Raw genomic sequence first — 12988 nt, 5'->3', positions numbered from 1 at the left:
TCTGGGCGGGAAAAGGGAGTGGATTCCCAAGAAATCAGTCCTTATGACTTTATCAGGTATTTTACATGCGTTCCCGGCCCGAGGTTTCGTCGTCGTCGTTTTTGTTGTTTGGCGATATCGGTCTACACTCTGCACTAAAGACATACATGTACAAGGGTAGAGATTTCTGCCAAAAAAAAGACGCTTTTGTATTCGTCGTGTCCCCTGTGCAAGATGGTCTGTTCATTCTGTGGAACGTCGAGTACGAGGGTACTCGTTATAGAATAAGCGAACCTCGAGCGCATCCATAGTCCATAGGTCCCCATCTCCCGTTGTTGCCCGAGGACCACTTGATAAAACCACCGTCTATGTTCAATCCCCTTGATTGACATCTCACAGACTAGCTAATGCTGTGACATGTCCAGGCAATCAAAAGCAAACAAAACAATAAGAGCAAGAGGTAACCCAAAACCGGCTAAGATTTTTATGTCGTTCAGGGTAGAAGAGAAACGCCAGCACACGCCAAACTAGAATCAGTCACCATTCATCTGCATAGGGCAAACGAATGCGTGCAGAAGGTCCCAGAGAAGGGCGTTGATGCCTCCCAAAGACATTACGTGCCCGTCCTCATCCCCGCTCAACTTGAGGGATCCATTCAAGCTGCTGCAACTGGATCCCTCACCCAGAATAGTGGCGTGTCGCCTAGTGCTTCGCGGTGACCGCCTCGCCGGTGAGTTTCTCGACGGCTTCTTTGGCACTGTCCAGAGGTTAGCATATCAGTCCAGAATGATAGCAGTAGGGGACCAGCGTACATATCACCCAGGGCAACCATGCAGATTGTCTGCCAGATACCCAGTCCGATACGGGGAGTGACACCACGGTAGAGACCTTTCAAACCGTTGGTGCTGTAGATGTAGTTCAACGTCTTCCCGACGGTCAAGTTCTTTGGTCGATTAGGATCATTGGACTTGCTTTGCATCTCGACTCGGATGACTTCAATGGGCTGGTTCCAGGCAGACAGACCACCACCAAGACCACTGGCCAAAATCTTCTCTCCCGCATTCAACTTCTCTCCGTTCTCCTTACCCGTGAATCTCCGGATACCTGACTCGGCGAGTCTGGAAAGACCGAAACGGGAGCCCCAGTTGGTGACTTGACGAATGGCGACTGCGTTCACACCCTTGTTGATCCCTCGGATGCCCTCTTTCTTGTAGATGTTTGCGAAAGTCGTGAACGTAGAGGGGGGCTTTACACCCTGTGCGGCCAGTTTGTGCTGGGTGATTTCCACGGTTTTCATACATGTGCAGAAACCCATGGTTGCATAGGCTTGGGCCATGCCACCGACCATACCACCCGTGATCCCGGCGAGGAAGTTGTTGGCCCCAAAGGTCTTTGCGTAGTATTCAGCCTCGGAGGCGACGAAGAGCAAGACAGCACCCTTGGTAGAGGCTTCGATCCAGGCCCACGGGATGAGACCTTGGTAGACTATGCATTTCGAGAGATCAAATCAGCCGAGGTCTTCTCCAGGGTAGAGTTGGGTGCTTTGTGCCTTACATCCAAAAACACCACCACGTCCCCATATCCGCGACATAGCTCCAGCGAACGTGTCAGTTCGGTGGGCGGCCATGGTGGTCTTGACAACCTCCAGAGGCTGTCCCAGTGTAGTGACCTCGAACATATTGAGACCAGCGCCAAGTAGAAGGTTGCTGAACTTGACGGGCTTCTTTTCAATCTTGGGCGCTGCAGGCGCAGGTGCCAGAACTGCTTCTGCGGACATTGTTGGCGGATGTGCGAGATTGTCTACCCTGACCAAGGGGTGAGGTCGGCTTCGTCGCCTTGAGGGTTAATGAGAGGGAGGGAGGTACTGCTGGGCGACAGGGGGATTGCCTCGGTGTGAATGATGCAAAGATACAGACACGAAATGGCTATTGCGGTACGTATGCTCGTTGTCCGGAGTATAAGAGACAACAAAAAAAGCAGCGGAGCTTAAGAAAGACACAAGAGTACGAGTAGGAATTGGTCTGACAGTGATCGCAGTCACCACAAGTCCGAGATGGTTTTGTTCAGCTCCCTCGGCGAAGAAGGACGAGTTGACCATCCCGTAGAATATCGGCGCAGGCGCCTCGACCAAACCCCCATTCGGGCCAAAAGCAGATTAGTGGCTTAGGCGTTCGGCGTGTTGAGCGGACACATGTCTCTTAGCTGAGGTGGCCGGAGCCTCCATTTCACCCCCAAGCTCCATCCTTCCAGGCATCGCCCCTAGACTTCGGACGCCGCCTCCCTAAAATGTGGGTCTGCCGGCCTCCTTTAGCCTCCTAGGGCCACCCAACGCCGCCAACGCGCTTCTCAACCATCCGAAAATAAAAATTTCAGGAAATTTTACGTCGCACGGTCCACGCAACGATGTCTCGCAAAGACACCGCGGCCCCCATGGCTCCTTAACACTGGGCTCTACGAAAGAGTGTACGGCATCTGGGCACGCAGAATACTTGTGGCGGATTGGCAGGCGATGGGCACAAAGTAAAATATGGTATTCGCATCCAACAACGCTCGTCAATTAAATAATGGCGTAATTGAACGGCGGAACAGATTCACCCTAGACCAGACCCCGACCTCGCTTTGTCCTATCCCCTTGTCCCGTTTAGACGTACAAGTATGTTTTGCATTGTACAACCCCCGCTCTTCATGTCCAGATCACAATGAAGCACCCACGAGTTTGGCATAGGCTTCGGTGCTGAAGGACTTGGGGCGCTCGATGGGTGCACCGAGAGCACGATCGATGATAAGTTGCGGCAGGACACCCAGGGCGCGCGAGACACCGAAGAGGACAGTGTAATAGTTGGCTTCGGTCAATCCGTAGTATTGCAAGAGGACGCCGGAGTGCTAGTTCACATGTTAGCGCAGTCGAAAATTGGCTCCAATGATCAACTTACAGCATCAACGTTGGGGTATGGGTTCTTGGTCTTTCCGTGCTTTGTCAAAACACCAGGGGCGATCTTGTAGACCTGGCTGACCAGCTTGAACATGGGGTCATTGGGGAGCTTGCGAAGAGCGAACTCGCGTTGAGACACGTAGCGGGGATCCGTCTTGCGGAGGACGGCATGGCCATAGCCAGGAACGACACGACCACCGTTCAGGGTCTCCCACAGGTAGTCGGTGATCTTTTGGTCGCTGAGATCATCGCCAATGCTCTCCTTCATCTTAGTGAGCCAGTTCAAGACTTCTTGGTTGGCCAGACCGTGGAGAGGACCGGCCAAACCGTTGAGACCAGCAGCAAGGGAGAGCATAGGAGAGCTCAAAGCGCTTCCGACCAAATGAGTGGTGTGTGCGCTGACGTTGCCACCCTCATGGTCAGAGTGAATGGTGAGATAGAGACGCATAAGCTCAACGAAGTCAGCGTTGTCGCCGTAGCCAAGCTGGTTGGCCAAGTTGAAGCCATAGTCCTTGTCTTTCTGGATAGGGGCCACCTTGCCATCCTTGTATGCGTTACGGTAGATCTTCGCAGCAATCGTGGGCAGCTTGGCAATGAGGTTCATCGAGTCCTCGAAAGTGTATGACCAGTAGTCCTTCTTATTGATGCCCTTGGCGTAGGCTTTGGCGAACTCCGAGGTGTGCTCGAGCGCAACAACGGCAATCGAAAACTGAGCCATTGGGTGCATGTCGCTGGGACAACGATCGATGAGTTCCTCGACGAACTTGGGAAGATCAGATCGAGCTGCCCAGTCGGCAGACAGCTCTCGGACCTGCTGCTCGCTGGGAACCTCGCCGGTCAGAAGAAGCCAGAACAGCCCTTCGGGCAGAGGCTCCTCGCCTCCAGGAGCCTTGGGGAGCACTTCCTGGCATTCGGGGATAGTCCTTCCACGGAATCTGATACCCTCTTCTGAGTCAAGCACGGAACCCTCCCAGACTAGAGACTTGATGCCTCGAGCACCACCGTAGACTTGGTCCAGTGTAACTTCGCCAATGACCTTTGAGCCATAGTCCTTTCTCAGTTTCTTGACTTTCTCAATCTCGCCAGGGAGTTTAGCAGCGAAGACCTCTTTTAGGGACTAAAGGGAGAGAGGTGTTAGTCAGGGAGCTCTCAACAAAGTCAGTTCGAATAGCTCACTTGGGTGCTTGCGCAGCGCACGCCATTGAAGGCGGCTTTCTGGACCAAAGGTCTGGTTGATGAACGGAGCAAAGAGCTCCCTAGGCGAAGAGAGGAGGCCATGATAGTAACAACACGAGGTAGTCGAAGCAAAAGAAGGTCAAGAAGAATGCTACGTCAAGGGAGCTTTATGAAGGAGTGCGGGAAAAAAAAAAGGTGCAGGTGCAGATAGGAAAGTTAGGGAGGAGAAAGCTGTCCCTGTTGAATTATTGAATGATGAAAATGGCCCACTTGGGGGCCGCTTAACGAGCAAGGCTTCGGCGTGCCGGATGACCTCTCCTTCAATAAGGCCAGGGTTTGCCAATTGGGGTTCAATAGCCAGCCAACAGCGGCACGGGCGGGCCTCAGCAAGCCCTACTAGGGATGCCAACTTCGCAGTCCGAAGAAGATTGGACGCCCCAATGCCCCGTACGCCTTCAATCTTTGATCACGTGAAAAGCTGGCAACAATATTATTCCGGCCGGCTAGTTTGGCTGCTTTGGCTGTTTCTCAAGCCTCCGCTTTTCTATCTGCGACGCCTTTTCAACTCGTGCTCAAATCTTCACTTCATCTCATCACCATCTCATCACTTAGGCATCACCAACCGACGCACCATCCATCGCGTTTGACTTCCTTTTCTTCGCCTTCATCACGCACATAGTCTCATCAGCTCGTAAAGTGCTTCTCTACCAGTATTCTTCTCTGCACACGGCCGCTAGTTCCTCAATACTGCCGCTGCCAGGCCGCAGTTGCCACCTCGCTGTAGAAGTCTTGTGGGCGCAATCTACACTTAGCAGGGAAAAGGAAGAATTTGGGGGGAAAAGACTACACTCTTGCACCGCACATCATCCTTCACTTCACCTGTACCTCGAGTCTGTAAGACGTCTTTGTCGATCGAAGACTCCGTATGCGCTGATCGACTCAACATCGCCCCTTTCGCCGTCTTCCACCTTGCCAGGGTCAGTTTCCTCCTTCAACACCTTGTGTCATCACCTGCTGTAGGAGAGCTCGGCGCTCCATCATGTCGTCCGCAGTAGCGGAGCTGGACTCGATCCTGCAGTCCATGCTCAACCTCAAGCCACCAGGAGTTTCAGGCTCAAAGATCACTGCCATCACCACACTCTGTACAGCAAACATCCAAGTATGTCGATTTTTCAGCTTTGTGCGTCGCGCCTCCTGTAACTGACGTGACTTCTTCTAGTCCGAATCAGTCCTTATTCAAAAGATCTATACCCATTTCAAGAAGACACCAGGAACACACAAATTGGGGGTTCTCTACGTGATAGATTCAGTGACGAGACAATGGGTAGATCAAGCCAGAAAATCAGGTCAACAGCTGGGTAGCGGAGCTCCTGATGGAACCTTTGCCGCTGGTGTGACTCGAGTGACTGAATTGCTCCCCGTACTCATGAACGACATTATTGCTACCGCTCCAGAAGACCAGAAGGTATGCCATTCTATATCTGTCGTATTCCTCTTAAAACTATTTTGAAGTTCGACACGCACTCCACGCGACCAGACTACCCGTACACCACCACCTAAGTCTTATTTGTTGTTTGCCTGGCTGCTTTGATCGAGACTCACGTGTGACCACCTCTGTTTAGGTCAAAATCAGAAAGCTCTTAGAAATTTGGGAGCGGTCGAACACGTTTCCAACTCCGTTGCTTGCTTCACTCAAAGAAAAGCTTGATGCGCCTAAAGGTATATTCAAAATTCTGTCTCTCCCTCACCCGAAACGGATCAAACCTAACTGTAACGCAGCCTCAACCACACCTGAAGGATCACCGGCACCCGGTTTCGTGCCACTTGGTCAGTCGATTATCACTGACAATATGGCAGCAAAACCTCCCCAGCAGCAGGACACGTCAGCTATCCTGGAAGCGCTCAAGAATATGGCAAAGCAGAACACTACCGCGCCACCAGCCATTCCGGCACCCGCCCAAACTAGTTTGAATAATCTGTTAGGCGCGCAGAATGGGATCCCTCTGACGAACAGTACCGTAAACCCCGGTCTTGCTCCCGTCGCCGCCAATGGGTCGGCTGTAAACCAGCTTGGAGCTCTGTTCGCTGGATTGAGTAATGGTGCGCAAAGTCAAAGTCCTGCAAATGTACCTGCAAATCCACTTGCTGCGTTTCTTCCGCAACAAGCTCCTGCTCCCACGGTGCCACAAAACCCTGCTCCTCTAGGTCAAGATACTCAGGCTCAAGCACAAGTTCAACTGCAACTCTTGCAGCTGTTGGCTAGTCAAGGTGTTCCTCCAGACCAATGGGCGACCGCTCTACAATTGTTGAACATGCAGGCCGCAGGAGGCGGTGGTGCTGGTAGTGGTGGTGGCGCTGCGAGTGCCAGTGGCCTTCCGTTTCCGCCTCCTGTACCAGCAAACAATTGGGCAGGCCAGGTTCAAGCAACTGGGTCGTCACGTGATGCTCAAACCCGTTCCCCTCCTGGTCAATATCGACGTCGCTCACGCTCTCCTGGCTATGATAGACGCCGAGATCTGTCTCCAAGACGTCGCCGAGATAGTCCGGGGGCTGATGGATATCGTAATGATCGCGATGGCAGGCGAGCTGATTACCGTCAGCGCAGCCCAATGGGTAGAAGACGCCGAAGCACCACACCGCCCAGTGACTACAAGCTTCCACCACCAGGCCCCAAGAACGTACAATGGGATCCGACTCTGCCCAAAGGCCACATCAAAGTCTTCAGTCGGACACTCTTCGTGGGCGGAGTCACCTCGTCCGAAGCACACTTGAGGGGCCTGTTCAGTAAATTCGGGGTGGTTCAGACCTGCATTGTCAATATCGATAAACGCCATGCTTTCATCAAAATGATTAATCGCCGCGATGCCGAAAGTGCCCGTGATGGAATGGAAGAGTACAAGGTGGGCGACATGCAACTCCGCGTAAGTGACCTACGTATTGGCAGCGAATTGAAAAGGAAGATAAGAACCGAACTGACGTTTGCCCTGCAGACCAAATGGGGAGTGGGATTTGGACCACGTGACTGCAGTGACTATCAAACCGGAATTAGTGTCATTCCGATTGAACGCCTCACGGATGCAGACCGCAAGTGGCTGCTCACCGCCGAATACGGGGGCACTGGCGGTGCGCCGATCCAAGAAGGCATGGTCGTGGAAGAGCCTGACATTGAAATTGGTGCAGGGGTTTCCTCCAAAGGTATGACTACTCCCTGCTCACCTGGTGGACATATTCTAACTATAATGTAGCCATGAGTCGACGTATTGCTACTGATCAGGGCGGACGACGCGGCCCTCAATCTTCTCGCCAGCATCCGGGACGTGACGACAACAGATACAGAGACAATGATCGCCGCATGGACCGGGATGATCGCCAAGGCGCAGGCAACCCCAATAACATTGGTGTTATGCCGTCAATGCCTTTCCCTATGAATTTTGGCAACATGTCCAACGGAATGCCCGGCTTCCCGCCTGGATTCCAGATGTCCGCATTCCAGCCGCAAGGCAAGCAGGACTAAAAGGCACACGGCCACTCGATTTGACCGGCAGATCGAAACTGCACACAGGCAGAAATGGCGTTATTGTCGTTACCGGTACCAAGTGTTGATGGCCAGGCATGATACCCAATCGATATGTATGAATCAAGCATATTCAGGAGTTGGTCACCAGCACAGAACACCCCAAAATTGGAGGCGGTTGTGATGGAAGCAAATTTCTTTATTCAACTTTTACCCTGCATTGGAAGTGCAGGCTCTCGTAAGGTCGTTCTCGTCTGCTAGCATTGAGGCCTTGTCAGTTCGATTGGGAACACAGGATTGAGATTTGACAAGGGCAGATTCGGGAACGACGACGTATGTATGGATAATCAAAGGATGCGTTTTTACAAGGTGACAGGCTTGGTGTTGCTCACCGACACCTATTGACCCTGGTGGGATTGGTTACCACTTGGTTACCAGTCTCAACGTTTTCTCGTTCCCACGTGCTTCGACACGTGGATGGGCTTTTGAGATGATATTCTGTAGAAAGTAGAGAGATCCATCTGACATCGCACCAATCGCCCCTCTCTGTGATTTTTCTTGTCTTGTTAGGCTATGGGTCCCCTTTTTCTTGTCCTTATCATCAGACAACCAAGCCCCCCACAGACAAGGCTTCCGCGCCCGACACCGCCTCAGTCACCCGACGTTTCTGTGTCTTGGAAGGAACATTGCCAAGTCTAGATAATGGCAAGTCTGACTTGGGATGGCGTGAGCGATTGGTTCTGGGGCTCAAATAGGGCTTGGTTCCGCTCAATCAGCGTATAAGAGGAATAGAGGGATAGGCGTCACCACCCGTTGTGGAAGGGATTGGCCCAAGATTGCGGGGGTGAACGTCGGAGTCCTGATCCTTTCGCCTCTGAGATTCACTCATTCTTCTCTTACCACTTTGTTTCTTTGACTTTGGGCTCATGGCACTTTCCCCAATATTCTTACAACCTGTACAGAGTCATCATTGTGTCCTTCCTTTGAAGCTCGTGCAACCTGAAATTGAGGGCTGCGACCACGGTGCTACGCTTTCCTCACCTCAAGAACCCTCACTTGACTGCCTTTCCGCGACTCTTTCTTCTGGCGCCCACCTCCTTACGCCGTATTCATCTCACCCCCAATGGAGTCGATATAGCCCACACCGTTAACCTCTTCCTATTTACTCAACATGGTAGACACTTCTTCAGACGTTAGTTCCTCGGGCTCGACCCATTCCTCGCCCGATAAACCTCACCCTCTCCATGTCACCGTGAACGATGTTGTTCCAGACGAGAAACCCGACGTCATGTTCACCCCACGAAAGGCTTCGAGATTGGAAAAGGACGATGACGATGAGGAGGAAGATCTGGATGCGCTTATTGAAGAGTTGGAATCACTCGACCCAGATGCTGATATTGAAGCCGACATCGAGACAGCAGCGGGTGCGCGAAATGTGCCCGAGGAAATGCTCCAGACCGATACGCGGGTGGGATTGATCGAGCCCGAAGTAGTAGCCAGGCGAAAGAAATTCGGGCTAAACCAAATGAAAGAAGAGAAAGAGAATTTGCTGCTGAAGTTCCTGGGATACTTTGTTGGTCCCATTCAATTTGTCATGGAGGTAGGGCTACCCACTGCAACATTACGCCGATACCCATCTCGGCGATGCTTATACTGATGTCTTGTCCCACAGGCTGCTGCGATCCTCGCCGCTGGTCTTGAAGACTGGGTGGACTTTGGCGTCATTTGTGCGCTGCTCCTGCTGAATGCCAGCGTCGGGTTTATCCAAGAGTTTCAAGCTGGCTCTATCGTCGAAGAGTTGAAGAAGACCTTGGCTCTGAAGGCTGTCGTCCTGAGAGAAGGCCACCTGATCGAAATCGAGGCTCCTATGGTGGTTCCTGGAGATATTCTACAACTTGAAGAAGGCACAATCATACCCGCTGACGGCCGGCTCGTTACTGAAGATGCGTTCCTTCAAGTCGACCAATCCTCCATCACGGGCGAGTCACTCGCCGCGGACAAGCATCTGGGCGATACCTGCTATGCCTCCTCTGCCGTGAAACGAGGCACCGCCTTTATGATTGTTACGGCAACGGGAGACAACTCCTTTGTCGGCCGAGCGGCTGCTTTGGTCAATGCCGCATCAGGTGGCTCAGGACATTTCACCGAAGTCCTCAATGGTATCGGTACAGTGTTGCTTGCGCTCGTGGTTTTCACCTTACTCGTGGTTTGGATATCGTCATTCTATCGATCTAACGACATTGTCACCATCCTCAGATTTACCTTGGCGATCACCATCATCGGCGTTCCTGTCGGTCTCCCTGCCGTGGTCACCACCACCATGGCCGTTGGCGCTGCCTACCTGGCCAAGAAGAAGGCTATCGTCCAGAAGTTATCCGCCATTGAATCGCTTGCTGGCGTGGAGATACTCTGTTCGGACAAGACGGGGACTTTGACCAAGAACAAACTCTCCCTTCACGAGCCATACACGGTGCATGGTGTTGATCCCGAGGATATGATGCTCACCGCGTGTTTGGCGGCGTCCCGGAAGAAAAAGGGCATGGATGCTATCGATAAGGCATTTCTCAAAGCCTTGCGGTACTACCCTCGAGCTAAGCAGGCCTTATCCAAGTACAAAGTCATCCAATTCCATCCATTTGACCCAGTTTCGAAAAAAGTCAGCACCGTTGTCGAATCACCTCAGGGTGAGCGCATAATTTGCGTCAAGGGCTCGCCGCTATTTGTGCTCCGCACAGTGGAAGATGACCATCCCATTCCCGAGGAAATTGATATCGCATACAAAAACAAGGTTGCAGAGTTCGCAGCTAGAGGCTTTCGCTCTCTGGGCGTGGCCAGAAAGCGAGGTGACAACTCGTGGGAAATCCTGGGGATTATGCCTTGTGCAGATCCGCCTCGACATGACACCGCAAAAACAATCAACGAAGCCAAATCGTTGGGGTTGTCCATCAAGATGTTGACTGGTGACGCCGTCGGTATCGCCCGAGAAATGTCTCGACAGTTGGGACTTGGAACCAATGTCTTCAACGCAGAGCGCCTTGGACTTGCTGGTGGCGGGACGATGCCGGGCTCCGAAGTCTACGACTTTGTTGAGGCTGCAGATGGGTTTGCCGAAGTGTTCCCCCAACACAAGTACAACGTTGTCGAAATCCTACAGCAAAGAGGTTATTTGGTGGCAATGACTGGCGATGGGGTCAACGACGCGCCCTCGTTGAAGAAGGCGGATACCGGTATCGCGGTCCAAGGCGCAACTGATGCAGCTCGATCAGCCGCAGACATTGTTTTCCTCGCGCCTGGTCTCTCGGCTATCATCGACGCCCTGAAGACGTCGCGCCAAATATTCCACCGCATGTACGCATACGTCGTTTACCGCATTGCTCTGTCACTTCATCTGGAGATCTTCCTGGGCCTGTGGATCGCCATTCTGAACAAGTCGCTCAACCTTAAGTTGGTGGTTTTTATTGCTATCTTTGCCGACATCGCCACACTGGCAATTGCCTACGACAATGCGCCATATTCGAAAACGCCGGTCAAGTGGAATCTGCCCAAACTATGGGGCATGTCCATTCTATTGGGAATTGTGCTCGCTGCCGGGACTTGGATCGCACTAACGACGATGATTGTGGGCGGGCACGATGGTGGTATCGTTCAGAACTTTGGGCACACGGACGCTGTCTTGTTTCTTCAGATCTGCCTCTCTGAAAATTGGCTGATTTTCATCACCCGCGCTAATGGCCCCTTCTGGTCCAGCATCCCTTCCTGGCAGCTCGTGGGTGCCATCTTACTTGTGGACATTCTTGCAACATTCTTCTGTCTTTTCGGATGGTTTGTCGGTGGGCAACAGACCAGCATTGTTGGTGTGGTGAGGATCTGGTTGTATTCTTTCGGGGTCTTTTGCGTCATGGCTGGCGTCTATTACCTTTTGCAAGACAGCGTCACATTTGATGACATTGTGCATGGGCGGAAGACGAGGAGCAATAAGGTGCTCAAGAAGAGAGACATGGAGGATTTCCGTGAGTTTGGCCCTTGAGAGAGTATGGAGTGAATCGACTAACGCATGCTTCGCAGTTGTGTCGTTGAACCGAGTGTCCACCCAGCACGAGAAGGTTGCATGATGCGCGACCTGTATGCTACAGGCTGGCTACGCGCGGTCACAGTCAGCAGGAACGCCGCAGAGTTGGCCACAGCCGGACCTCAACCATGATCTCCTCTTCAGGAATAACTTCTGCACCGACTCAGTCAGATCGGGAGCTCGATTAGTGGAGCGAGTCCTGAATGCTCCTGGGAAACAGAAAGAAGCGAAACGGCCGCTACTCCCGAAGCTGGACTTCCCCCAGGCCTCGACATTAGAGCAAGAGGTCGCATCGAGCTTTCCGGAAGGGATGATCAGTCCCGACATTTTCCCCCACCAAGGCACTGAACGCGGGATCTTGGTACCGCAACACAGCACATGAGTCAACACGATAGACTAAGGGTATGGGAGGACACTTGTTGCCACGGAAGAGATGATAATTGATACCCTGTTACTTGTTATAATCTGGATTCAAAGGGACCAGCGATACCCGACACGAAGTATTGGACTTGAGCGATGGCGCTGTATTACGGATGTTTTTTTCTGATTTTCCACGGTGATTGGACTATTGTGGATGGCCACCATCATTGGCATCGTAGTGAGGATGGCGACTGAGGATGAGGGTGGACAAGAAGCGGAGGGAGTGAGGTATTGAATCCTAGAGTTACAGCCGATAATATAATGACTGTACCGCGAGGTCAGAAATATTGCTATCATGGAGGTACAGAATCGGTCTTTGTACAAGCCCTCAGGACTGGGCGGCGTCAAGGTCCCCAGTCCTGATGTGCCTCTCGAGATTTAGCCGTGGCTATGCATTCCTTGCTGTCTTGTTTTATCTCGAGTCTCCGCGTTCAGCCAATTTATGTGGGCATGGCTCTCCCAGCTACTGTTCCCGCTTCCCTACGCATCCTGATTCTGGTCAAGTCTCCCAAGTCCGACGAGGAAATTGTCAAAGCTTTTGGCTCCGGCATAAGCACGAGCAATATTATCGTAAAGTCCAAGCATATCTGGGAAGCATATTCCGATTGGGAACATAGAAGACGAGGCGAAGTTCAAGACTAGCTAGTCGTCAACAAGATCGAGGGCTGGGTATTCCATATGTATTGGAGAGGAATCCCTCTCTTGGGTCCCACTGGTTGTTTTGAAATGTGGACCGTGGAGGCAACATGCGTACATACTCGACTCTTCATCTCGGCCAAACTAGTTCTTATGTATGTACTTCAGCCACCTGAGGAAGATTGCAAAGTACCAATCTCGACTTGGGACCAATGGTACTCAGTTCATTCACCTCCTAGACTGCATGTCAGGTGGAATATAC

General features: G+C 52.2%; 4 protein-coding genes across 4 annotated transcripts; 2 read left to right on the top strand and 2 right to left on the bottom strand.

Annotated features, from left to right (window-relative positions):
• Nucleotides 1–681: 681 nt before the first annotated feature.
• AYO21_04560 (mitochondrial DNA replication protein YHM2) lies at nt 682–1756 on the bottom strand (the record flags this gene model as incomplete). The annotated part of the gene is made up of 3 exons (XM_022654532.1): nt 682–736; nt 792–1464; nt 1534–1756. The coding sequence occupies 3 exons, from the start codon at nt 1754–1756 to the stop codon at nt 682–684; spliced, it is 951 nt and encodes a 316-aa protein (XP_022513132.1).
• A 917-nt stretch (nt 1757–2673) lies between these two features.
• Nucleotides 2674–4189, bottom strand: AYO21_04559 (citrate synthase, mitochondrial; the record flags this gene model as incomplete). Its single annotated transcript, XM_022654531.1, has 3 exons — nt 2674–2862; nt 2913–4028; nt 4088–4189. The coding sequence occupies 3 exons, from the start codon at nt 4187–4189 to the stop codon at nt 2674–2676; spliced, it is 1407 nt and encodes a 468-aa protein (XP_022513131.1).
• Nucleotides 4190–5126: 937 nt separating this feature from the next.
• On the top strand, nt 5127–7601 carry AYO21_04558 (hypothetical protein; the record flags this gene model as incomplete). The annotated part of the gene is made up of 6 exons (XM_022654530.1): nt 5127–5246; nt 5307–5552; nt 5710–5806; nt 5867–7008; nt 7078–7282; nt 7333–7601. The coding sequence occupies 6 exons, from the start codon at nt 5127–5129 to the stop codon at nt 7599–7601; spliced, it is 2079 nt and encodes a 692-aa protein (XP_022513130.1).
• A 1171-nt stretch (nt 7602–8772) lies between these two features.
• Nucleotides 8773–12052, top strand: AYO21_04557 (plasma membrane ATPase; the record flags this gene model as incomplete). Its single annotated transcript, XM_022654529.1, has 4 exons — nt 8773–9201; nt 9274–11611; nt 11667–11704; nt 11756–12052. 4 exons carry the CDS (start codon nt 8773–8775, stop codon nt 12050–12052), a joined length of 3102 nt encoding a protein of 1033 aa, XP_022513129.1.
• Nucleotides 12053–12988: the final 936 nt, after the last annotated feature.

This window comes from Fonsecaea monophora, assembly GCF_001642475.1.
Source record: "Fonsecaea monophora strain CBS 269.37 chromosome Unknown Scaff26, whole genome shotgun sequence".
Lineage (NCBI taxonomy): Eukaryota > Fungi > Ascomycota > Eurotiomycetes > Chaetothyriales > Herpotrichiellaceae > Fonsecaea > Fonsecaea monophora.
This window is presented reverse-complemented; position numbering and strand designations above follow the sequence as displayed.